This window comes from Wyeomyia smithii, chromosome 3, assembly GCF_029784165.1.
Source record: "Wyeomyia smithii strain HCP4-BCI-WySm-NY-G18 chromosome 3, ASM2978416v1, whole genome shotgun sequence".
NCBI classification, from domain to species: Eukaryota; Metazoa; Arthropoda; class Insecta; order Diptera; family Culicidae; genus Wyeomyia; species Wyeomyia smithii.
Genome location: NC_073696.1, coordinates 22619858 through 22647593, shown reverse-complemented (window position 1 = coordinate 22647593; position 27736 = coordinate 22619858). Strand labels below are relative to the sequence as shown.

The window sequence follows — 27736 nt, the reverse complement described above, 5'->3', positions numbered from 1 at the left end:
TGAAGTCAAATTGGTTGAAATTTTTGCAATGATACATTTATGCCGTCACTTTCAAGCTACTTTTGGAATATATCACATGGAAAAAGAAGTTTTTCATGTATTCAACAAGCATGAGCTGAACATCAGAAACGGATCACCGGTGGTTGGTTACCGGACCAGAATAATATATATATATATAGAATAAGATGTGGATTTGGATGGAAACTTTTTCGACAAAAAAGTTGAAAAAGTTAAGTAGTGTGACAATTATGCTGTTATTTACGCTATGTGACAAAACAACTTGGTATTTTTTACGTCTTTTTCACACAAACATAAGCATATTTTTCCAGATGTAAAAAGTACATACTATTCTAAGCGTTTCCCAATAAAAAGCACGAAATCCATAAAATGTCGAATGTTACAATTATGCGATCACAGGCAGTATATTGGATTGAAGCGTTCATGTAAATCTATTTTTACAAATAATAAGTTTGAATGAGAAAGGCTGGGTCTGACCGCTAGGTGGATTAATTTAGGTTTTTATTGTAATTTTGAGATATTTAGTACGTTCTACGAATTGTAACTGTTTAAAAAGCCTTATTAATTTGGGACACCGAGTTCAGGTTCTACCAGTATTTGACGCATAAAAAGGAGTATTTTGTTGGTAAAATGGGTTTCTCTTCGCACAAAATGAGTCTATTAGAATCGATTTCCCTTGGTTGGCCGTATTATAAAAACCTAAATTAATCCACCTACCGGTGAGACCCAGCCTTTCTCCTTCGAACTTATAATTTGTTAAATTAGATTTACTCCAACATTTAAAAAATACACCTTGATTATTTCTGCTGGATTTGTTATTCATTCTGAACAACAAATTTTTGGTAGCCAACAGCACAACTATACCGAACATTTAAAATTTAACATATCATCGGTTTCGTGCAACACTGGCACAACTCAAAATTTTGTATTTTTGAGTTTTTGATGGCAAACGATGCCAAATACTGTTAAGTTTCATCACACGAAATCCCATTTTGAAAATCACAAAAATTCCAGAGTTATGAGTAGAAGTGCTTTTGTTGCACAAATCGAAATTTCTCCATAAAGTTAGTAAAAATAAGGTTTTAACTTGGACAACGTGAGCACGTAATATGTGCATAATAGACAGCGTTGCCAGGTATCCAGATTTATCTGGATTATCCAGATTTTTGAACGTGTATCCAGGTAGACAGCGTTGACGTCCAATTATCCAGATTTTTCATGGATGATCCAGATTTTATCCAGATTTTTTTTCTCTGTTCCGCAAAAAGGTCATCACTTCAAATTTGGCGCGAAATTTTGCAATTTTGTCCCCTCAAATTTTGCGTACCCCAAGACTTTTATTCGAAAAATTTACCTTGCGCCCCACGAAATGATTGCCAGATTTTTACCAGATTTTTTTTTTGCCTTTTCCAGATTTTTAAAAAAATGACCTGGCAACGCTGATAATAGACTCAAAGGTGTTTAATAAGAATTGGTAATCTTAAACTTCAAAGTTTTCTTGAAAATCGAAAAATAAATATTTGACGCAAATTTTCAAACGCGTTTTTTTTCGAAACTATGTGTTTTGAGTTGTGCCAGTGTTGCACGAAACCGACGATATGAATATAAATATATAAACACATATACATGCATATAACATTAAATTCTTTCAACTACATGATGCGATATTGTTTTTGATTGTGGTTTAATCGATTTGTACTCATATACTGCCTATAAATATTTAGATTCTTTAAGTCAACGTTAGTCAGTAGATTTAAAATAATGTTTAATTAAATGTTGTTTATTATACATTAATTTGAATGATCTTATCAGTGAAATTGAAATTCTATTACGCAGTTGATATTACTGATCGTTTCTGAGAGGCATCCAACAAAAATATAGGTTCTTGAAACCTGGATTATACTCAGTGGCCAGAATCCGACCTAAAACTCAATTTTCAATCCAGACGACCACTTCTGGTTGCCTGATAGTCATAAAATCATGAAATCCATCATAAAATTGCCGAACTGCCTAATCTGGGTATTTCTATGGCGAAGATGGCGACAGTTTCCGATCAACAGCCTAAAGTGACAAATATCATCCAATACGATTCAGGGAAGCGGTATGATACCCTGAGGCCAGAAATCATCTTAAGACGCCATTTTAAATTTCTAGACAGTAGCTTCCGGTTTCTACCAGTCTAAAAGGGACCAACATTACCCAATGTGAGTTTTTTAGTACCAGGGATGATGCTCAGAGACCAGGAATCAACTTCATACTTCATTTTGAAATCCGAATTTGCGACACCTGTTTTCTTTAAATAAGTCGTGTAACCTTTGAAAGAAGAGATTTTCAATATTTTTACAATTTAACAAATAATGGATAAAATAAAAGTCCGATTACACTGGTCAACACAAGTGTTGCCCCGAAGGTCAAACTAAGAAAAAATGAAAAATTATAGCTTTTCCGGTGAGTTTTTTTCTTTCTCTAGCAACTATTATGAGCTTGTGAGCAGCATTTTTTTTCGATTTTGTCAACCAGTGTTATAATCAAATTAAATGGGTAGCAATAAAGCAACTAAACCTTCAACTTAAAACTAAGATTGTTGAAATCAGTGATGCCATCTTTGGCAAAACGAGTGAATTTGATAAAGTTTTCTGAACACGTTTCTTTCCATAACATTCGAACTACATGTTTAATCATCATAAAATTCGTTATTGAGGGGGTTTAAAGACAGCCCGTTCATTTGATACCTATTTTGTTCAAATCGGTTGTGTAGTTTCTGAGATAATGGAGTTAACTTTTACATTTTGATACATAACAGACAAAGTAACAGTCCGATTATAATAAAATTCAATAGGGTTTTATCAGGCAACTAGACCTTTCTATTGCAACTTATTTTGTGAAAATCGGTCCATCCATCTCTGAGAAAAGTGGGTGAGTTCAAACAGTCTTAGAAACATGTTTCTTGTTATAGGCTGATTTCGCATTATTATACATAACGGACAAAGTTAAAGTCCAATAACAATAAAATTCAATAGGGTCTTTTGGGGCAACAAGACCTTCCATATGACACTAATTTTGTGAAAATCGGTCCAGCCATCTCTGAGGAATGTGAGTGAGTTTAAACAATGTTTGAAACACGTTTCTTTGCATAACTTTTGAACTACATGTCCAATCATTATAAAATTATTTCACAAATGGTTCAAAAAACAAGCCCGTTCTTTTCATACCAATTTTGTTCAAATCGGTTTAGTAGTTTCTGAGATAATGAAGTTTTGTGATTTTCACATTTTGATACATAACCTCGAAACTAAAAATCCGATTACAATAAAATTCAATAGGGTCTTATGGGGCAACTAGACCTTTTATTTGCAATTAGTTTCATGAAAATCGGGAGACCGTTACATACACACATACACACACACATACACACACACATACACACACACATACAGAAAATGCTCAGCTCGTCGAACTAAGTCGATTGATATACGAGATTCGACCCTTTGGAGCACTTTTATACCTTTGGTTTTTTCAGTGATTGCTATACCTTTCTAGGAGAAAGGCAAAAAGATTATAACCTACTTTGATGGAGTGCTCAGAAGAAGGAGAGGTCATTTTTGCTTCCGAAGAATTATAGTCCCAAAGGGGGCGATCCAGTGACACCGTCATTGACGTAATAAATAGTCTAACCCCTTGACGGCATTGTCTAGACAAAGATTGGAAAGAAGGCAGAAGAAACGAGGCCCGTGTGCAACCCCTTCTTTTCCAATCCAATTCTGGTGCAGCAGCAGCAGCAACACCCAAACAGCAGGTTGTTTTTTGTTTGGCGATTGCAATACACAGTGGAATGAAAAGTATAAAAGAACAACCGACAGAGTGGGTTGGGAGTATTTTGGGTAATGTTTACACACCCGGAAACTAAGCTCCTAGAAGGGTTATGGGCACGAGCCGATCCCATCTTGAGAGCCCGAACGGCGCAGCGGAAGATGAAGGGTCAGTCGAGTGTGTGTTCTTTTACAACGTGTTTATAGTTTATCAATTTATCCGTTCATTAAATGCCGTAATGGAATTATAATTCTTGATCATTGGAATAAAGGAGGGTTGCGTCAGAAGGTTATCGATTGGAAGAAAATAGACGATTTATGTGTGAGGGTCAATTTTTGTTCTTCGAACTTCACTTCAAAATCGCTATCAAATTCCAACGCAAAAAAGGTAATTTTTTCGTTCGACAAAACAAAAGAAAAGTGCTCTACAATAAAGTTATATAGCAGAATACCAGCACAGCTTCAAGTTCTTCGTTGTTATTACCACATCAACACCATATGTTACCAGTCGAAACACAGGTAGCTACATTTATGAACATGTTTAAACACAATCGTTGCTTTTCTTTCCCCCTGAGGGAAGAAGTTCCAAAGCCACAAATCCATTAGTTGACAGAGGAGAGCAAAATTCCCAGCCTGGGACAAGGGGTTGTGTCACTTCAATCTGTTGTCACAATTTATTCCACTTTAAATCATCTCGTGCCCGGAAAAGCTGTGCGTACCAACCAAGCAACAAACCAGTCCGCCAGTGTCCATCTCGGGCCAAGTCGTGCAGAGCGGAGGATAATTTCCTTTTAAAAAATTGAGACATTTCCCTTTTCTGTGCAGGCAGATTTTCGCTTTCATCATGTTTATTGCATGCGATTTATATGCTCAGCCCGAAATGTTATCGCAGGCTGTCCCATCTAAAAAATGTCGTCCAATGGCGAGAGGCAGGGGGTTGTTGATGAAATTTCAAATCAATCACGGCACAAATCAACCCTTCAGATTCGATTATAGAGCATGCCTGCCGCAGAGAAAACATAGCAAACAATGGCGCCACTAGACAAAGTGGAAAAACTTTGCGGATTTGAATTTAAATCGTCCGACCGACATACCGGTCTGTCAATGGCAGTCGAAGCAGGGTTCGGCCATAATACAGGAACTGGTGGTAGCAGTTTAAAAAATAGAACAACAGGGATGCCAAAAATTCAGATTTTTGTTGTTGTTGCTGTACAGATTTTCTGTTTTCAGATAACCGGGAAGTCTCAGAAGTAAGTTGATCTGATCATAATACAAAATAGCCGTTCGCATTCCACCAATAGTTTCAACTTTAAAGAATATATTTCGCACAAGTGGTGTATCTACACGAATTGTAAATGTTATAGAAGCATTTTACTAAAAAATAAACAAGAATTTTTGAATATTTGATTTCATTATTAGTGTTCGAACACTAAGCATGATAGCAATCTTAAGAGCGACTTGTGCTAGAAAATTGATAATTTTCCTGAAGTGTTTAAATAACAGTACAACTTAAAAAAAATGTTAGTCAAACTTTATGAACATCACCAGGAAAACTTGTTTGATGATGATGTTAAAAATTTCAAATAATTTTTCGTTGAATAGTAAAGATGATCCGAAATTTCATACAAACGCCTCCCAAACACACCAATAAATTATCTGGCATCTCTGGAAGGATTACGCAGATCAGGGCTGCCAACTATACAGATTTTTCTGTATTTTACAGATTTTCTGACCACGATACAGAAATGATACAGAAAACAGAATTCATACAGAATTTTGATTTTTAATACAGATTTGTACAGAATTTTAGCAATCGATTTTTTTTTATTCTTGCTTATTTTCCGTCGATCTGGCTCCGCCACTGGTGGAGGCGACTCCAGCCAGGACCCTAACTTACGACCCGTTGTTCAACGGACCGGCGCCAACGGCTTTACTTCCTAATGCGATGGAATGCGTGATCCCAGAGATTTTTCGCCTCAGAAAATCTCCCGGTGTCGGCTAGGACTAAATCTCGACCAGTTGGGTTGGTTGTGGGTGAATCACGCCACCCCACAACCATCGACACCTATGTCGGCGTTGGGATTCTAACCCAGGCGTCGAGCGTGGTTGTTCGAGTTCTGCTGGGCATCTGGCATTTACTAAGCGGGAAATTCCTTTTGTTTGATTTCTTCTGGACATTCGACATTTGGCTAAGCGTGGAAGCTTTGAAACAAAAATACCGGATTCTATTGCCTCTCTAGCAAAAAAACACGGTTATTGACCTGACCCAACCTTTTTACGGTTCCAGCCGAAGTTTAAGGATGGATGCCAAACCCAGTTACCCCAAACCAGAGCACTTGTAGGCACACGAACAAAATATAGAAAAATACAGATTTTTTTTACGAGTGCATACAGATTTTTCAAAATAAAATCTGGCAGCTCTGACGCAGATAAATCGGAGGAATGACAGCTTCAAAATCGAACGGATGCGTGCGTGCTTCTTTTAACTGCGATGATAAAGGTCCGCTGGGAAACGAACAATTGGCGCGAAGGGTTGTTGTTGCTGATCTTATGTGGAATTAGCATAACATTAAATGGTCTCCCCGGGTTGAAAAAAAAATGGAAGTATGTACCCACTTTCCTTACCAGGTGATGAAGACTTGCGCCGGCTCAGGTTAAGCAAACCAACCTTCCGGCTGCTGTCGGGTGGCGATTGTCGGCCGCCTGCTGCAGCCGTCGGCTTTACGTCAAACTCCACATCATCGACCGGCTGATCCAAGTCGTTACCTTGGCCACTCGTGCCAGCACCGGTTTCTTCTTCATCTTCCACTCTGTTGTTATCATCGTCCTCGTCGTCGTCGTCCTCGCCGTCATCATTGATAGGTGGATCATCATCATCGTCGGTGTTGTTGTTGTTGTTTTTGCTGTTGTTGCTTCCGCCACCGCTGCCATCCTGGATGGACGTTCGATCCGGTGACATCGGCTGCTGACGGTAATGATGATGGGTTGGAAGCTGACCGAACTGTGATTGATGATGGTGGTGGTGCTGCTGCTGTTGGTGGTGGTGGTGGAGATGTTGCTGGTGGAGCGCATTCGAATGGGTCTCAAGTTCATCGGGTTGTTCGATTTTGAACTGATGAAAACTACCGCTGTTATTGCTGGTGTTATTGGTAGTATTCGTTGCAACCGTCGTCGTTACCACTGATGACACTTGAGAATGCATCGCTTGCTGTGATGATGACGGCGGCGGTGGTGGCGGCAATGCATAGAAATTCAATTCACGTTCTTCGGAGTCTCTTTGATGTCTTTGATGTTGTTGCTGGTGGGATGACACTGTTGCTACTGCCGCCATTGCTGATGCTGATGGGCTACTGGTGGCAGGCAGTGGCAGCATCGTGGTAGGCGAGGAGCGATGATGATGATGATGATGCAGGGCAAGTGGTAAGTGAGGAGGTTGATGGTGATGGGGATGAAGATGCTGCTGGTTGTGATTCTCATGATGCTGATGATGGTGAGGAGGAAGAGGATGATGATGGTGATGATGATGAATCGAATGATGTGTGAAATGAGGTGGCAGTGATCGAGCGGTCTGATTCTGTCTTGCACTTTGTTCGTGTAGGTTTATCTCGCCGCCGTCGAATTCATCCTTTTCCTTCTTGATCGAATGCATCAGTGGCCCGAGGTTGGACGAAGGAGATGATGTGGAAATTGGCGGACTCGTGGTCTGCGGCAAACCCATCGTGTTCGCTCCTAGGGGGTAGGTCGACATACTTTCCAGCATGCTTCTTTTGAGCAGTAAATTACTCTCGTTCAGCAGCCCAAGACTGGGATTTTGAAGCATAATTTCCCGGAAGGTCAGCAGGCTGTTCGGAATCGCGTGCTGCGGAATCGACGCAGTAGGCGACGTAGGATTCAGCTGTGGCATACCCAATCCGCCTGGCATCATTCCAGGTGGAAGCAAGGGCTGTGTGGGTTGACCAGAGGAAACGCCTGGCAATTGTACGGAGTGATGCCATTGGGCTTCACTGCTTAGCCAAATTTTACCTGAAAAAAAGAAAAAGAAAAACGAATTAGGTTATTTTCACCCCAAAAACAACTCTTGTACATTTCAACAAGTATCGATTGACTGGAGAGCATCAACCTTGAACAGAAATCACGTCATTGACAGTGTATCATAGCAGGCGACGGAAACGATCAGTTTTACTCTGACGTACTTCACCACCCCGCGACCGACTGGGTGGCGTTTTCCCGTCTTATCAGTCTGCGACGTCCTCGGCAGACACATTTCCCTTTCTCCCTAACGCGAAGACGGACGTAGTTTTGTTAATTCCTGGTTTCTTCTACTTCTTGTGATGACTTCCATTCATTTATTCGTTCATTCATTTACTCGCTCTGCTCACTTACGACGCTTGGGGCGCGTATGCTGCGGTAGTACTACTATACACGGCACATACACCTACACACATGGATGGTATTCTCACCCTCTTACGGGAAGGAAGGAGTGGTGGAATGCAGTCTGGTCACGGTGTGTCAGATCCGGATCGATATCCTTCAAGCAACGACGGCCGGTAGTTGATTGCCTCTGCGGTGTTTCTGTTGCGAAAATAGGAACAACGCGCGTTGTTTGCGGTGGACGCAATCGACATTAAAGTTAGCCTTGGATTTGCACACATACACGAATTTGGCATCCGAGAAAGTAAGATCGATACGGACAAAACGACAGATTTACAGAGAAAGGGAAATGGTTAAACACAGAAGCGGTGATGGCAGCACATTACTTACCTACGGAAAGGTTTAGTAGGCGAGGTTCCGTTCTAATGAGTTTCTTGAGCTTTCTTAAAGAGATGTTGCACAACAGAATCATCTTCGAATTCTTTTGCTCACAATTGGTTCGGCTTTAATATCACATATATGCTTGCATGTTGCGGAGAAAGTGAACAACCCTTAAACCTTTTTGAGTTGAGGTTAACTTCGAGAATTATTCTAGTCTTGACTAAATCATAGAGTGACTTTACCTCTTAAAAATCTTGTCCACACACTTTAAATAGTTGATTTCAAAAGTAGGGTAAACAGGTATAATACGCCCCCCTAAGGAACATCGTCAATATTGCAGCTATGTTTATCACAAACAACAAATATTTCATGCAGTTGGATACACTATTTAGTTGGTAATGCACTCAAATTTAGAAAATCTATACCGAGCGTCTTGATTTCTTGGTAATGCACTGCTAATACTTTGTTTTGTAATTACTGTTACACAAAAACGCCATAATTTTATTAAAGCATTCAACTAAATTGCAAGCTTTCCAATCTACCGGGGCAAAACGCCCAAGATGCAGTATAATATGCCCCATGCAGTAGCTTCATATGCCAGCTCAGCATGCGAAGTGAAACAGTGCTTGAAGTCTCAGAAGCAAACGCGTTTTATACATATTTACCCTATAACTTATCCGGAAGTGTAAAAAAAACTTTTCTTACAAACTGCATCAAGAGGTTCGACGGGAAAATTAGCAACATAAACTAATTGGACACTTGGACACTTTTTCAAAGCCAACGTTGAAACTAGAAATAAATCGGTATTGAAAGTAGGAGATTTTCTTTGCGCCATATAAAGATTGTATAAAAGTTTTTATATTAAAAAAAGCCGTGGTGCTACAATCCGATTCGGATATCGATTAGAAATTGGACAATTTTTGTGACGCTCTCGGTGTTTTCAGTTTTTCAATTTGCACCCCTATCGTTAGAATCTGCATGAATGAAATCGTTTTTCATTTGCTGAAGGGTATTACGGTAAAAAATTACGGATATTACGGTCAACTTTAATTTACCGTATTATTTTAATCGTGTAAGAAAAAAAAACCTGAACACCCGTTATTTTAAAGAGGTGTGTGTATAGTATCCATGCTTTGTTTTGATTTTTACTTTCGCTCTTCAGTTGTGAAAACGGGGCGTCGAGGCAAGAGAAGGGGAGCATCAAAATTTTGTTCACGCGTCGCTAAAAACCGAACTACTCGCACGCCAAGTTGACAAAATTGTTGAATGTGACCAAATCAACCGGCACCAACGTAATAAAAGTGTTTGGAGAGCATTTGTCGACTGCTAGGAAGACAGGATCGGCGAGAAATCGAAATCCGAAGGCTGCAAAAACGACAAAGCCAGCAGTTTCAAGAGGAATGCCAACCTTTTCGTACGAGATGTCGCAAACAAGCTGGGAGCTAAAAAACGAGCCGGAGCTAAAAAACTGCGGCAAAAAGAAGGCTGTACCAAATTTAATGGAAGGAGTCAAGAGAAAGGTCCGGTAGTTCGCATTCGCTAAAAATATTGACTCAAATATTTTTCCATTATTTTGTACGAATTGAACTTAACAAAGAAACATGATTTAGATTTGTAATAAACCAATTTTATTCCGATTTAATAAACGATTTATATAAATTTTCGTTCGACCAATTTATGACCGTAACACCCTTTACACTTGGGTTGGATTGAGATTTTGGTTTCTTCATAGATTGGATTCGGATTGGATTGGAGTTATTTGGTTGAATTATTATTGGATTTGAATCGGATACAAACCGGTTTTAGATTGAATTAGGAGTGGATTTAGATTGCTTTTGGATTAGGTTTGGATTGCATTTCGATTGAATTTGATCTAGATTTACCTTGAATTTAAATTGTCTTTAAAGTAGATTAAGATTAGATTTAGATTGTATTAAGGATTGGATTTCGATTTGATATGGGTGGATATGAATTGAATTTAGATTGGATTTGGATAGAGTTTGGATTGGATTTTGACTGGATAACGATTGAATTCAGATTGGGTTTGGATTGGAATTGTATCTGGATTGGATTTGGACTGGATTACGATTGAATTTGGATTGGATTTAGATTAAATTTGGATTGGATTGGATTGGGTTTGGATTGGATTTGGATTGGATTTGGATTGGATTTGGATTGGATTTGGATTAGATTTGGATTGGATTTGGATTGGATTTGGATTGGATTTGGATTGGATTTGGATTGGATTCGGATTGGATTTGGATTTGGATTGGATATGGATTGGATATGGATTGGATTTGGATTGGATTTGGATTGGATTTGGATTAGATTTGGATTGGATTTGGATTGGATTTGGATTGGATTTGGATTGGATTTGGATTGGATTTGGATTGGATTTGGATTGGATTTTGATTGGATTTGGATTGGATTTGGATTGGAGTTGGATTGGATTTGGATTGGATTTGGATTGGATTAGATTTGGATTGGATTTGGATTGGATTCTGATTGGATTTGGATTGGATTTGGATTGGATTTGGATTGGATTAGATTTGGATTGGATTTGGATTGGATTTGAGTTGGATTTGGATTAGATTCGAAGTGGTTTTAGATTTTTGATGATTTGGATTGACAGAAATTCAATTTCATCAGAAAGAAGTAGGAAAAGGAAGGAGTTTTTTAGAACTATGAGGAAATTTTACTTTTCAAATAGAGTTTGATCCGGAGAATTTAAATTTACTTTTGTGCTATCGCATATTTTACATTCTTTGAAATTTATCCTTAAATTTTGTCTTGTTGTTGTTCTGAAGACATTACCTAGTTATTGATCGGTTAATCATATGGAAAAATGATTCGATTACCCAGAAAATTCAGCAAAAAACTCTCCCTAAAACTCTTGGCACAAGCAAAGCCATTTATTCAGGGCACAGATAAAAATACTTGAAATGAATTCAATAAGGATTGAAATAAAACTTTCTCAAAGAAAAACTGGCTAAATTTGTGAAATTTAGACAGCAAAACCTTGACAAAAAGAAAAACAATACAAACTAAGCAACATCAAAAATAATTATACTGAATGATAAAATATATAAAGTTACAGCGTCCACCAAAATGTGTAAAATTGTGATGTGATATTATTATGCTAGCTAATGTACAACAAGGCCTTCTTCCCCAGCCGATTTGTTGTTGTTGTTGTTTTAATCGCTCTAGTCCACAAAAAAACGCCAACCGGAAGTTTAACTTTCAGTAGTCACGTATAAAGCTAGCATGCAGGAATTAAGTGTTTATAGTATAACCGATTACTGCAGCAAGAGGACGGTTGACTTATACTGGAAACTCGCTCGACCTTCAGCCGGCAAAGTAGCAGCTGATTTTAGCGCATCAAAGCTGTTTGGGAAGGTGACTGTTTGAGAAGGTGAGTTAGGATGTAGGCAAATATTCCCGGTTTATATAAAATTTACAGAATTTATATTCAGGGAGTGTTGAATTACTATTAGTGGTCAAGCTCTTTGTGGATTTGTATTTTTTCAATATTCAATGGAATACATATCATGAAAAATATACATCAAGTGGCGAATAAGCGGTGCTCTTAGAACTATGCAATCCGTCGCTGCTGTCTTTACCGGTGATCCACTTTTGGAAGCCTTTATTGCCTGTTTTAACTGCTAAATAATTCATAACTGCTGGTTACTCTTGCGGGTGTATTTTTCGATATCTGTAGTACACGATAGTAAAAACTCTGGGAAAATCCGTTTGTCCGTCTCACCTGACCCGGCTGCAAATTTTCAAACGATCGTAACTCTTTATCGGCACATTAAAAATTCGCAGGATTAGTAGCATAAAATTGATGACACACGGGAACAAATGGAAACGTAGAAGTTTTTCACTATTTTCGTGGAATAATGATATGAAAAAGCGCGTTCACGTAAAAATATCTTGTTTTGTTACCGAATTTTACAGTTTGCTCGCTGAAAATCAACAATGCATCTCAAAAGTATTGACCCACTACAAAAAAGATGTTCGCATCACTATACTATCATAAAACATTATAGTCTGTGAACTATTGAAAGTGTCCGTCTTACCCGCAGAGTCCAATTTTTGGCCAGGACCGGTCAAAACATAAAAATCTCGCTTCAGCTATGAGACGGAATCATCGCGTCTTCGATAAAGTCAAATGCGACCCCCTCCCCGCAAAATGGCGAGGATCATGCAATGCCAAATTGTTATTGTATCTTTGAGTATCGCTTACCCTCTTGATATTAGATTAAACATATTTTAAATAAGTTAATTTAACGTCGAGATAAACCTAATTTAGTATTGTAGGGGAATTGGGGCAAAATCGACATGTTGCTGACATTTTACGTAGATCAGACACCTACCAACCGATTTCTGAGACTTTTTTACTTAATAAAAGATATAATTTGACTACCACTTTTAGATATTAGCGCATTATCATTAATGCAAATACATATTCGATATTATTTTGCTCTGTGAAATATACTAAAACCATGCCAAAACCGGTTTCGTAGAATCACCGTTTTGAGCTCAGTTTCCGTCCGATTTAAGATCTGTTTTTTTTTTTAAGATGGGTAAGAAGATGCTAATATGTGAACAAACTCATGGAATTTTGATATTTGGTCTTAAAACAAAATGACGTGGAAAAAACATCAAAATTTACCGGTTTTTCAAAAATTCAAAATGGCGCCATTGTTGCCCCTTAAGTTGAAATATGTTCAAACTCCGAGAAATTTATTTTCGCATCAAACTTCATCAAAAAATCATACATAGAAGCCAAAGCAAAAAAAATGTTGCACTGTGTTATATTTGGAGCTTAGTTTTGTTAGATTTGGTCTGGATTCAAATTGGAAATGACTTATGTTTGGATTGGAGTTGGATTGATAAGATTTGGTTTGAATTTTTGATTAGACTTCAAATTCGACTTGACTTTTGTAATTTGATAGAATTTGAATTTGAATTCGATTCGGATAGGATTTGGTTTGGATCTGTATTAAATTTGAATTGGGTTCTATAAAATTTGGATTGGATATAACTTATATTTGGATTGGGTTAGATTAGGGTAAGGCTTAAATTCAATTTTGATTTTAGTTTAACTTGGATTGTATTCGTTTTTTTCCGATTCTAATCGAAATAGAATTGGGTTTGGAGATTTTTTGTTGAACTTAGCTGGAATGGATTTGTATTGGATTTTGTTTAAATTTAGAATTTTATTGGATTGGACTTGATTTCTTTTCGATTTGGAGATAAATTTTGATAAGGATTGTTCTTGACTTCGAATTGAATTTTAGTTTATTTTAAAATTCTAACAAGTTTAAATTACATTAGAATTGGATTGGAATCTATAACTAAACATGACACAATTGAATTTTCCGGTAAATCTTCAATCCCAAATAAATAAAGCAAGCAAGAAACATTCACGATCAGAATGCTAACTCTAAGCTGTTAAATTACTTTGAGATGACAGTAAGCCGCCCCCTGTTAAACTTTACCATCAGCCATCATCCAGAGTTGCTTCTAACCGATTCCGACGATGGTTAATTACACGCATCAGGGCCAACTGAAGAAGGGTTTTGCTGTCACCAAAATCCCATCTAAAGTACCTACCAGTCAGAGCTGTGCACCCTTTCCGGAAGGTGAGGGATAATTTACCCATCTTCTTCAGCTTCGTTGGTCGCTCGCTCGCCCTGGAGTGGTGTCACACCAACGAACGGCAAACAAATTCCTCAAGTGTTCCAATTCTCGGCACACGACACGCACAGCAACCCCCCGTGCGTGCGATGGTGTGTGCTCTTTGGCTCTGGCCCAAAGCAACCGGGAATCGATTCGACGGTTCGGCGGGGGTCAATCGAAGCAGCGAACAGAGAGCAAAATTGAAGCTGATGAGCTGCCGGCCGCAAAGGAAATTAAAGTTTCGCTGGGCTTGAAGTAAACGAACAAGTGTGTACGGAAAAGCAAAGAAAACTCAGAGGGTTGTGGAAAACGTTGTGTTTATGTGTACACAATAGTTTCGTTGGCGGAAAAGAACGGACATCCGACGGCGTTGGTCACGTGTGGTGTGTACTGTACGACCGTGTGTGTATGTATGTGTGTAAGAGAGTAATCGAATGAAATCACTGCGAGTGCAACCAGTATTATGATTTTTTCGCGTTATCCTGCTGGTGAGTTTATTTCCAAGGTGTTTAATTGTTGGCATCCCTGACAATGTCGGGGTGAAATTAGTCTAGAGCTATGGAAAAACTACGATGAGGTCGATGACTGTGAAAGATTCTGTCGCCTCCGGGAAACGGGAAATCCCTCGATGTGTGGCCGTATCAGGGGAGGAATGGGGGCCCTCGTTTCTACGTCTGGACTGAACTCTCGAGAAGAGTCTTTGTCTTCTAGTCCAGTTTTTCGAGCTGCTGCCGACTTCCAGAGAGCCATATTTCTTCGGTTGATGATTACGCTTGCATGCTCGCACGCAGCAGACTCATTAATACAACAAAGGTAAAGTGTCGATTTCTGCCCGTTCCGGCCGTTTTTCCGTTGTCGCAGAACTCTTATCCTTCGAACCTATTGTATTCACCGGTCACTGGAATCTTCGGTAGAATCGTGTACACACGTACGATTCGACGGATGCGACTGCGCTGCATTCCCGCGTATCGAAGACACGTCAGAACGGAACGGCGATGTAATTTGGTGCGGATAACCAATATCCCACAGTGTCTTTGTCATTGTCGGCGTGGAACCGTGGCGTGCCATGCAACAAAGAGTGTATCGATGGCGATGGGTTGATGACGGTGGCGAGCGACGCGGCACGGGACTGCGGGAAAGCGGCGGCTTTTCCCCCTTTCTCCTCCGCCGCGCCATGGTGATCTGCTGCGAGAAGCTGCCAGTGACTGCCATCACTCGCTCGCTCCGTTTCGGAGAACATTTGGCCCTGGTGATTGTTCGGCAACGATAGCATTTAATTTAACGAGACGTAAACATGCAAAGAGATTTACTGTAATTGATTTTCAATGAATGCAACTGCGTCTTTCTCGGGCTGGGAAGGGAAATAGATGGCGAATGTGAGCGATTCATACGTCATCTCTGGTGTGTGACGCTCAACTTTTTTTTCGTTTTTGAATCTTCATTCTTTACATAGCGTAAATCCAACAAAAACTATTATCTATTTCAATGGTACATTAAGACTATTCTACAGCTATTACTTGGGATATACTTCTACATTTCTTTTGAACGCTGATGGAAAATCCAAAGCCTTACGCCACTCGTTTACCGAGCTTTCGAATAGAATGTATAATTCTGCGGGAGTTTCGACTCCCCTATCCATGCATTCCTTCAGTGAGCCTTCATATATTATAACGAGATGCCCACCGTTTTTTGAGTTTTCCTCTTCGCACGGCGACGACGACGCATGAGAAGGGTGGCAAAGGGTGGCAGCATTGTGACATGCGCGCACCCCATCGCTCTCTCTCGCAGTTTTCCGCGCTCTCTTTCTCCCGCACGAAACATTGTCGTCCCGTCCTGTCACTGTTTCCACGTTTCACTCGGATCGCAGTAAACTCAGCATTTCGATCGATAAAATATACATGCCAGCGGAGGCGCGCGATTCAAAAGCGTCGCCTTCTTGTGTACAATATTATACCTGGTTCTCTTTCTCACCGTCGCCGTTCTGCATTATAGTGCTCACTCTGTTTCGCTCATCCGGACAATGCTCACCGTTCCCAGCGTACATTTGAATGTTAAAGCATAACAATAATAAAAAGAAATCATTGCTTGTGTTGGTTAGTCGAAATAGCGCGTTATATACCAGCACATTTGAATATAAAGAACCCTTTCCACCGTGGCGCAGAAAAAAACACCCCTCTGGGTGCTGTATTTGATTTGAATTTTCCACCTTTCCCGACCAACGCTTCGGGTGGCAGCGCGCATCCTTCATTTTTCTTTCCCTTTTTTAGAATTTAAATTAGAACCCTGCGAGCGGCGGAGAGACAGAGCGCATCCAATCCGATCGCAGCAATCCGGCCACACTGCCGAGGTGTTGGTGCCGAACGAATCACGGAGCTGCTCGTGTTAGTCAACAGCGAAAAAGGGGTTGCGAGGATACGTTTTTTATGTAAATCAGCAGCAGCGCCTACTGCTTTATGATTCCAACCCGAGGTTCTATTGAATCGACTGAAAGACAGAAAGGGAAAGGTTTAGAGCGAACGAAAAAGGGCGAATAGAGCGATGAAATTGGAGCGATTTTTCAACGATGGTCCAACTTCACTATTCAAATTTCAGCACAATGGAAAAATGAAAGAAACCTCCTCACCGTTACTCATCGCGCCTTGCTGCTGCAAATTCGTATTGGTTGAGGCTGGGTTAGGAGAAAAGCAGGGGTCACGGCAGGGAGGAAAATTTCAGCCAATCAGAATGGGCTCCCCCGTGAGGAGCATCATCCGGAAGGCTGTGTCCCGAGTGAAACAGACGACAGCAAACGACTGCAGCAGGACACAGAAGGCGGAAAACGGTATATTTATGATAAAATATGAAATTTTATATTCTATGCTTGTCCCCCCCGCAACGGTCGGGCGCTCCAATCCGATCCTCGTCGGCAAGGACTTCCGAACGGTTCACATAGGGAGTAGGTGTTTTTTCGCTTTCTTTTTGTTATAAGCCAAGACAAGCACATGCACATGGAATCGTTCGACTGTCGTGATGTGCTCCTGTTTGGTACTAACGAACACTAAGGGAGATAGAAGGGGGGGGAGGCTGGTTTGGTGGAAAATCCGGGGGTAGGGGGTCTTCAAGTGGAAGAGAAGATTATTTTTTATTATTATTTTATACATTATGTAGACCCGCATACATAAAAGAGTGGAAAATGGAAAATTTTCCCATTTTCTTTCCGAAGGGATCTTTTCAAAGTTTTCTACTTATTTCCAACACCGTACCCGCGTTTGCTTACTTCGGGCTTTCCTCGCTCCGAAGTGCCAGTCGTTTCCTTAACGAGCTTTATTTGTGTTTTCCATTTTATTTTCAGGAAAGTCAAAGTCGGTGGCTTTCCTAAGGCTGATACGGAACCACGGACACCGGGCGTCGCTCACGGGTTTGGGTAAAGGTCATCACATTTTCATCACTGTCGAGCGAAAAGAGCGCCCGGCCTACTGCCAGTTGTTAGTGAAGATTCGGAGCCTTTGCCGTAAAACTAGTTTGTTTTTTTTTTTTTTTTCGTTTGAAGCCCGGGATGATTGGCTGTCTTAACTAAGCTATTTTATAGAGAAGGTGAGAAGGAAAGGAATTCACTGGTCTGAGTAATATGGGTCTGCAAATTTGACATTCGATTCTGAGGCCTTGTTTTTGGATAACAATTTACCAAGGTCGAATTTTCCTACAATCAAGTTGTTTCTTAACAAATTGAATAGGCAACTTGGCTTTACAGAGAAAGGTTCTAGTTTTTTGAAAACTAAAAAATTATCTTATTTTGGTAAATGAAGTTTTTCAACCGTGTTCAATATAGTTCGCCTAAAAATCTGAAGGGAATTGATCCAGTTTTATAAAGCTTTTTCTAGGAGATTCGGCAAGTGCCTAGAGAAAGTAACAAGGAGAGGTTCCCTTGCATATCCGTAGTTTTATTTATAGGGTTTTAGAATGCCCTTGCAGCCCGTCATGAAATTAAAAATTATCCATTTGGGCAGTTTGGATATTTAAAATATGCTAAATCTGTTGAATAGAAATATTTATTTTGGGGAGCAAAACAGTGTTCACTTCCCACTGTTCATAGTGCCAGATTATAGTTTCCAACGCAATTACGTGATCCACGATCCACACGCCACTAGCATTCGCATTAATCAAGAAATAAAACGCTTTGTACCGGACACCCCTCGGGTTTATTTTTGTTTTCTGTGTTTTTTTTTTGTTTCAAGTTCACCTGTCGCTTCCTTTCCCAGTATGAATAATCTCTTAATTAAACAAGCCACTAATTTGCATCTAGTCTAGTGGCTTACCCACACTAATCTACTGTCTGGCGAGCACTGGAGGAGAGAAGCACTTGTTGGTGGTAGCACCGAAGGTGAAAAAAGAAGAAACCGAAATGTAAATAAAAACAACCAAATTGTAGACCCCCAACCGGCCGCACCTGACGTAAGCCGGAATTTATAACCACATGGAACAATCCGCATGGTGGCACACAATTTACGAGGTGTCCGCACACCATCGGCCCCGAAAATAGAGCTGATAGACCGAAATGTATCATCTTCATATCATTTACATGTTTCCCCGGCCTAGAATGAAACCGGGCGGCAGCCGCGGCACGGCGGAAGTAGGTAATCTGTGATAGTGTTCCGCACAGAAGCGAAGCGGCACAGTTTTGTTCGCCTTTTAAAGCTTATCGTGCGTAGCCGTTTTTGATAAGACTATTATTCGATCTACATGCATAGCTACAAGTAGTTACTGGCCTAGGCTGACCCGGTCTGGCTGTCATCCCCGGTGATGAAAGGTACGCGAAAGTGATTAATTTTCCTCTCACTAGCAAAGCGCAGAGACGCCTTTCGGGCCAGAGCCGTTGGTAACTGTTTCGAGTAATAAAGCTTATGCTAAATGAGCTGATAAGTGAGCTCTGGCTGGCTGGCGATGCGCGATCTCGTAACATCCACTGCACTCGCAACGGATGAGATGCTTGCTTGCTGGCCCGCTGCCACTTGAGCCTAAGTAGAAAATGTAAATTTAATCGCATTAAAAATAGCATGCTGTTTTTCGGCGGTCAGATTTGGTTTGCGATTACTACGAAACAAAGCTGTGCTGCGAGTCCGAATCCGTGCAAAATTTTGCGTTTATTTTTCTCGATGAAAAATGCATTAACTTTCAATTTGCCGCGTGTGTGGGGAGGCAAATTTTCGCTCGCTAGTGTTTACATGCATTCCGTTGGTAACAAGGTTTTAATATAATTCCTATGCTTTCTTGCGAATGCGATTACACAATCGATTTTAAAAGCGAAAACGAAAACAAATGTCAAAACACGGATTATGTGCTGCTCTATGAATATGGGTTGGAGCATATTAAACTGTCTCCTCGCACGCACGCACACACTTGATCGACGCAATTCTTCACAGTCGTTCCTGGGCGATGAACGATCGTAGTAGGTTTCGCGCGCACGTGGCCACCCGCGCTCTGATTCGTTCTGCGAGTGGCGCCTGCCTGCTTTTCGCTGACGTATGCAATGCACCTCAGGAGGTGGCAGGGGGGTGCTAATGGGGTGCGTATTGCGTCGCGTCCCGTCGTTAGTGCGAACAAAACAATTCATAACTCCAACAAGCGAGCGCGGGAGGTGTGATTAATAACAGCAACCTGGTAAGACATGTTCGGATGCCATCGCAGCCAGGTCCCGGCCAGGTGGAAACAGGAGCGGCGGTAAGAGCGGTAGGTGTGCCACAATCCATCGCATCAGCTCCAGCTACTACGACGAGAGCCGCGGTGAAGTGCCTCCTGACGCACCCCATGGTGCCGCGTATGGCGGAGGTGTCTTTGCGCTGCCGCTTTTGCGGTTGCAGTAGGCGGCTGCTAAATGATTTTAAAGTGTGAAAAATGTAATTGCATGTTGTCGGGTGCGTAATGATTATAAACTCTTTTTTTTTCTAACAAGAGGATAACAAGCGGAAGTAACTTTGTTGCTGCGTTTGAAATAGACGAAAGTAGATGAATGGTCTGAAGAAAAGAAGTTGATTAATTTTGTCTCCGTTTGGCACATTGCATATCAAATTTGTATGTGAAATCTCCCATTTTGCATTTCCCTTTCTATAGAGCTCAGAACCATACGTTTCATGACTTCAAAATGTAGGTTTTTGATGTTTGACCATGTCAGAACCACTACAGAGCTAGGATGTCCCTAAAAATGTTATAGCTGTTCGAATTTGCTTATGTCGAATTAAATGCTGAAAATCATTTTCCTGTCAACACTACTGCCTGTAATCGCATAATTGTAACATTCGACATTTTATGGATTTCGTGCTTTTTATTGGGAAATACTTAAAATAGTATGTACTTTTTACATCTGAAAAAATATTCTTATGTTTGTTTGAAAAAAGTCATAAAAAATACCAAGTTGTTTTATCACATAGCGTAATAAACTGCATAATTGTCACACTACTTGAGTACACATCTACATCCTTTGAAACTCGGAAGTTATTCTGGTCCGGTAACCAACCACCGGTGATCCGTTTCTCATGCTTGTTGAATACAAGAAAAACTTCATTTCCACTGTTATGTATTCCAAAAGTAGCTTAAAAGTGACAGCATAAAATTATCATTGCAAAATTTCATCAAATTTGACCTCAAAAGTAATGTTCAATGTATAAATAGTGGAAATTAGGGCTTTCATCATGATACTAAGTTTAGTTGAACTTTCTATTTGTAAGAATATCTTGGGAACAATGCATTTAAGGTCAAACTATAAGTGTCGTTTGCTCGAACAACCAATTTGCAAATGTTACAATTATGCGGTTGTGGGCAGACTACCAGTGGCAAATGTGTAGCATTTGACGTAACAAAAAGCCTTTTTTGCAACAGCCGTACCCGTATAACTGTCCCATACTGATTTTGGTCACTTTTGAGTTATCATCGGGAATCGACTTAATTGTTATCATATTTTCTGTAAAAAAATTTAAATTGATACTTTTGTATGGAAAAACATGGAAAAAATGCCAAGTTGTTTTTGTCCCATATTGAAAGTACCTGCATTACAGTCCCACTGCATAGTGGTACATACTGCAAACATGTAATTTTGCTCCAGATTAGTGTATATCGGATTATTTTAGGCATATAGAAGTATGTCTTTTAATTAACTAGACTAATGTTGTTTTTCTGTAGTACAATCTACGTTGCCAACGATACTGCCGGTTGCTGGTTGAATTTATATGTGATGGGACAAAATATGCGAGTACTTTCGAAATGTACCCGCATATTTTGTCCCATTCTGTCTTTTTTTTCAAGTTATATAACGTAAAACCAATTCCATCCATGGTTTTTTCTCTCAACGATAAACTTGTGGTGCCATGAAACTGTTATGATCATTGATTCGGGATGTAATTGCTGGAATTCCGAAAATAATATTATTAAATAATATTAAATCGCCGTTTTCTCAACATGTTGTTTTTCATTATGGGACAGTTATCCGGGTACCGGCAGTGTTCCTGTTGTTGCCCGTATCTGATCGTATCACCATTTATAGTGATTCCTGACCGGACGTTTACGGACATTTTACGGACATTTTACCCAGTAATATGCTCTTGTTTTGTGATTTTCCTACCTTTGGACAAATGTTGATGCACAATAAACAATTTTTATTTAATCATATTGAAACTCTGTCGGTCGGCGTGACAGTAGACCATGACAACTGAGGCATCGTAGATGGTGTGTGGGGAAGGTATTCGGGATTTTGCGTCTCATTCGCTTAGGACCGCAGTGTTTGAATCGTTAGATCGTTTTTGTACTGAGCTAGCGGTGCACGCAACATCGCTCGCTTCCGTCAATAACCACGGAGACAAGATAACAAAAACGCCGCAGTCGTAGAGATTTAGCCGGAGATTGCTTATTTTTTACTTCGCCCTTTGCCTTCGTAATAAGCTAACTCCGCGGGCAACTTTGTTCGATTCGTCACTTACCACCAGGGCTCTACATTTTCGAAACAAAACAATGAAACTGATATACTCGCGGTTTCATTTCGATTCGAACAGTTTCATTTTCACTTGATTCCTTTCGGCTACTGTCAACGAATCACTTCTTTCTCTCTTTCCCTCTTTCTTCTTTCGGGTCATTTCAAATGAAACTAATGACTATTTCAATCGACGAAGAGAGTGACAGAGAGAAAGACTCTTTCCTTTCCTTCAGCGTCTCAATTGAAATTAGCACCGCATCGCGTCATTTGATGGTAGTTTTCTAATACCGCAAGCCGTAGTAAGAACGGCAATGGCATCCAAAAAATACGTTACGCAAGTTCCGATCAATATTTCCTCCCTCTTTTCTATACATATGCGTGAAGTACTGTATGGAAGCCTTCTGTCTCCGTCAGCGCTCATTGTCATTTTCAGATGAGAATCGCCATGGAGAGTGATGGTGATTATCTCCGCTTTCAATTGAAAAGCGTTTGCATCAATTTCAAGCCCTTCAGTTGTCAGAATCACAGCAAGAGCTTTCAGCTGGGATTCACGTGACTCACAAAGTGTTTGAAAATGACACAAAAGCTTTTCAATTGAAAGCGACGGGTCATAGCGTCACTATAACCTGATAATTGTCAATTGTAAATGACTTTGTCAGCCTCTGCTTACCACGGTGACCAAACCCTACCTTTCTGTCGCAGTTGTGGAGATGCAGAGGTAAAATCGGTCTCCGACAACAACCTTTCTTCTTTACTCTAACGATCGTGTAAATTCATAGATTTTCCGGATTTCTACGGATTTGTAGAAAAAGGTAAAATTTCGAATAAAAGATTAAAAACGAAGGACATAATTTCATGACCTTATTTTTCAAATGGGATCTAATCGTGGGAGAAATTTCCTTAAGTTTATCCGGGGATAGTAAACTTAAAAAATCTGGTAATTTCCGAGGTTATTTTCGGATATCCGCAGATTTTGTTTACGGTTTACGGAGAAGTGGAACAAATCCGTAGATCTGCAAAGAAATTCGTCAATTTTGCCAACCTGCTCCTCAGAGACACACGATTCGCTGTTCTCTTCAAGTAAGTGCGTCGCTTTGCTCACCAGTGTGAATGCAGTTGTTTTCGCAGTGTTTGTAACCGGTTTGTAGCGCGCTTAGTAAGATAATCTCTGAGCGGAAACCACAAGCCTGCTGTTTGATTACAGAAACGAAAAATAATCGTCATTGATATGATAACTACAGAAGAATCCCTGTCGACAATTTTCGTTTTCTGAAAACGGAAATTCTCTCACCGATTTTTTGAGTTCAATAATCTTATGCAGGGCCGGATTTAGACGGTGGGGGGGCCGGGGCAAATTTGTTTGTGAGGCCCTCTTTTCTCAAAACATTAAGAGGTAACGTTCTGGGAGGTGACGAGCAAAAAAAAAGGTCGGCCTCGGACTCGGGGGGCCCCTTGAATTGGCAGGCCCGGGGCATCTGCCCCCTTTACCCCCCCCCCCTCAAATCCGGGCCTGATCTTATGCAATGATATTCAACATTTAATCGACGATATTTTTTTTTACACAACATTTATTTGACACGGCACAATACAAATTAATGTTTTACGGAGCCAATTAAATCTAATGCCTTATGGTCTAAAATATCTTATAATCTAAAAGCAAATTTTTTATCCTCGCTGCCGACTACGAGCTGAAACTAAATCTATTACTTAAACTAACAATGATCGACGATATGATACGATGCACATGACAAGTTTTTGACATTTCTATAGTTTCTGCTTGTGTTGATTTTTTTTTGTATAAAACGATTTTTTTTTGCTTAACGAACTAATTTCATTTTTTGTCATATTGACTTACATTTTAAGTTTAGTAAAGCGGGCAATGTATGTAGTTTCGCGGGAATGCGAAGATAAACGGGAATAGAAGGTGTGACTAGAATTAGAAAAAAATTTCCCGGACGGAAATTTTTTTCTAATTCTAGTCACACCTTCTATTCCCGTTCATCTTCGCATTCCCGCGAAACTACATACATTGCCCGCTTTACTAAACTTAAGATTTTTTTTTGATCCGCCACAGCTTCTCAACGGGTTTAGAGTATAGTGGCTAGGCTGGCCACCCCATGACGTGGATTTAGAGATCAGCAAAGCATTCCTTCACAGTTTGGGGTCGTTCTCTTGCATGAATTGCAAGTTCAACTTAGGCCAACGTCTTCTAATATCTGAGTGTAAAGGTACTGGTTCATTATCTTGTCTTATCTTGTGAAAGGACCAACTCCGTACCAGGAGAAGCACCCCAGGAGTGTTTAACGTTTTTGTCGTGTACTGTGTCAAGTTAACCTCTCGTCAGATCACAGTACATTTCTTCCTTTCGTGCTATTTTTGGGCCTACCCCGAACAGAAGAGCATAACTAAAAAATGCAAAAGACTATCGACACAAGATACAAATAACGTATTTTGATACGATTTTATATTTTTCCATATGATTTTGATTACAAAATTGAATCTGAATGAGTTATAATCACGAATTCTAAAATTAAGTAGCTCTGAAACAAAAGTAACACATTTTTCGTCTATATTAAAACCTGTTATTTCTAACAATGTTTGTATACTGTTCTATATACTTATTTATTAGAAATCTGATACATTAGTAACAAAGTTTGATATGAGCTTGATACAAGTAGAATCATTTCTGTTATAATTTCTGTTATTTTAACACCTAACGGGATCAAATTGAAAACTCAACCTGAAACAAATTTTCCCATAACAAACTAACAGCTTCTGTTACATTTTTGTTTTGTCTTTCTGATCGGGTCCAAATCGAAATGGTTTTTGGCGACCTTCAACTTCTTTAGAAGATGCATCTGTGTGAGCATAGGAACGTTTCTGGGGCTTTTACCTCCGGGTCCATGCTCCACAAGCCGTCTCTGGATTGTTCGGGGACTCATAGTTTAGTTCAGCTAGTCCCTGATTTCCTTGGCAGGTTTGAACGTATCTTTGTTAGAAACATGTTTGAGATGAGCATGATCCCAGGCTGTTTTCCGGGGGCGTCCAGTCGACTCCTGTTTTTTCAATCACGAAGCGCATTTAAAACAAATGTTTTCGATCGACGATTTTTGCTTTGTTTTACCATTTTTTCACCAAAAACATTGAATTTAAACCACCCGACTTATATTTTGCCGTAACTGTTTTCGGATTTCCTCAGGAATCAGAACATCTTGCTATAACAGTGTAATTCTGCTGCGTCAAACATGGTGTGACATGTTGTCATTTTACTAGTGCAAGTGCTCGCCACAGGATATCGCGTATATTTGAACAATATATCGAGTATTTATTCGCATCTAAATATTTCATAAATTCTATACCATATTTTTTCATTAATTGCTTTTTGTAATGGGCAATTCTCGCTGGCCACTAGTGACACGAGGTCTTTGAAAATTGTTTTTTTTTATTTTAGTTCCATTAAACGCAGTGAAAAATTATTAACTGCACATAAATTTGTTCCATTTGGTGGACCCCTTGTTCGCCAAGGGGTGAACAAAGTTCTAGAAAAGTGAAAATCGAATATTTTTATCGAATTATATTTCAAATATTTGTCCCAAAACCCTCTACAAACAGCATTTCATTATACAGAAAACATCTAGGGCTTTCATGTGGAGTATTCAAAAGTTTGACCGCCATCTTGGATTCGCCGCCATTTTGAATTTTATCATTAAAACGCGTTTTTGAACAGGTTGGCAACCACCGATTTCAATTTTGAGACAACCATTGGAAAGCTGAGAAAAAATCCTACAAGATACATTTGAAAAACCAGGTGTGTCGCGAAAGAAACATGGCCGTCGAGCCAATTTTCTATACCTAGTTTTAACATTTCCAACGCGCGCCGCGCGATCGATACAGCAGCAAGCGCTGCTTGCCACGCAGCGCACACTGAACGCACAGCGTTTAGTGTGCGCGAAGTACATGTTTTGAATAGGTCTTTATAAACAACTTATTTGGATAGGGTAGAACTGCCATAGATGGACTACTTTCTTAAGTGGACAAGATACAAGTGAAATAATGAAAACACGAAGAAAATACTCAATTGTTACCAATACATTTATCAACGTCTCAAACTTTGCATTTGAGGTTTTTGACTTCACTCTCAGAACTATTGGAATATTGTTTAGCAAACAAATTATATTGTTCTTGAGGTAAAAAATAGTGATAATTCTGCGTTCCTTTGATAGTTTTGACATTTTCCATCCGATGTTGAAGTTTAGTTTGAACCGCTTCGTAATCCGCTTGCTCGACGTAAGCGAATGCTATAGTTTTGCTTTGGTTTTCCACAGACCATTCGTAGAACGATACCGCATCTGTAATCAGCCTGTCTCTGTTGGGAGATAAGCTATATTTACAGGGTTCCACCAACTCCGTCACATGGGCATTTCCCGTGCGAGCTTGCGTGAAAATTCCACTCCGCGTCCATTTGGAAATCATCTTCCATAAACGTAATGTTTGTAAAATTATACTTTTTTTTGTATTGACTTTCAGCGCCGTCAGAGAAAATATGCGTTTTTGATAGTGTGGCAGATTTCTCTTCATGTAACTAAACAATTCATTGAAGCAACAGGTGTTATTTTGATTAAACTTTTTTGCTCTAACCTAACCTTTTTCAAGTAGTAAATTACAAATGGGTGAATGGTCACCATTTGTCTGGCGAAGTATCTTGTCCACTAATAAAAGTAGTCCATCTATGGCAGTTCTTCCCTATCCAAATAAGTTGTTTATAAAGACCTATTCAAAACATGTACTGCGTGCATACTAAACGATGTGCGTTCAGTGTGCGCTGCGTGGCAAGCAGCGTTTGCTGCTATATCGATCGCGCGGCGCGCGTTAGAAATGTTAAAACTCGGTATAGAAAATTGGCTCGACGGCCACGTTTCTTTCGCGACACACCTGATTTTTTAAATGTATCTTGTAGGATTTTTTCTCAGCTTTCCAATGGTTGTCTCAGAATTAAAATCGGTGGTTGCCCAGCTGTTCAAAAACGCGTTTTCATGATAAAATTCAAAATGGCGGCGAATCCAAGATGGCGGTCAAACTTTGGAATGCTCCACATGAAAGCCCTAGATGTTTTCTGTATAGTGAAATGCTGTTTGTAGAGGGTTTTGGGACAAATATTTGAAATATAGCTCGATAAAAATATTCGATTTTCACTTTTCTGAAAATTTGTTCACCCCTTGGCGAACAAGGGGTCCACTAAATGGAACAAATTTATGTGCAGTTATCAATTTTTTACTGCGTTTAATCAAACTAAAATAAAAAAATCAATTTTCAGAGACCTCGTGTCACTAGTGGCCTGGTTTCAGCGAGAATTGTCCAATATTGTTTCTTGTCTGATTTTGTTAGATTGAGATAAAGCATATAGACTGGAAATAAGTTTTTGTTTTGTTCTGAATAAATTCAAAATAAATGGCGAATAAATTAGGTAGGTCTGTTGCATGGTTCATTATAGAATTAAAATTTATTTTTGACGCCGTATTGCAATTCAAGGTTA

At 39.7% G+C, this 27736-nt stretch overlaps 1 protein-coding gene across 3 annotated transcripts in view; it reads right to left on the bottom strand.

The window, feature by feature from the left end:
- The window catches only part of LOC129726446 (transcription factor mef2A-like), a 246107-nt gene that overhangs the window by 82748 nt on the left and 135623 nt on the right, over positions 1-27736 (bottom strand). For all 3 annotated transcript variants that reach the window (XM_055683145.1, XM_055683143.1, XM_055683144.1), the window contains exon 3: positions 6453-7850. In XM_055683145.1, the coding sequence (XP_055539120.1) occupies positions 6453-7850 (1398 nt within the window). The remainder of the gene's footprint in view (positions 1-6452; positions 7851-27736) is intronic.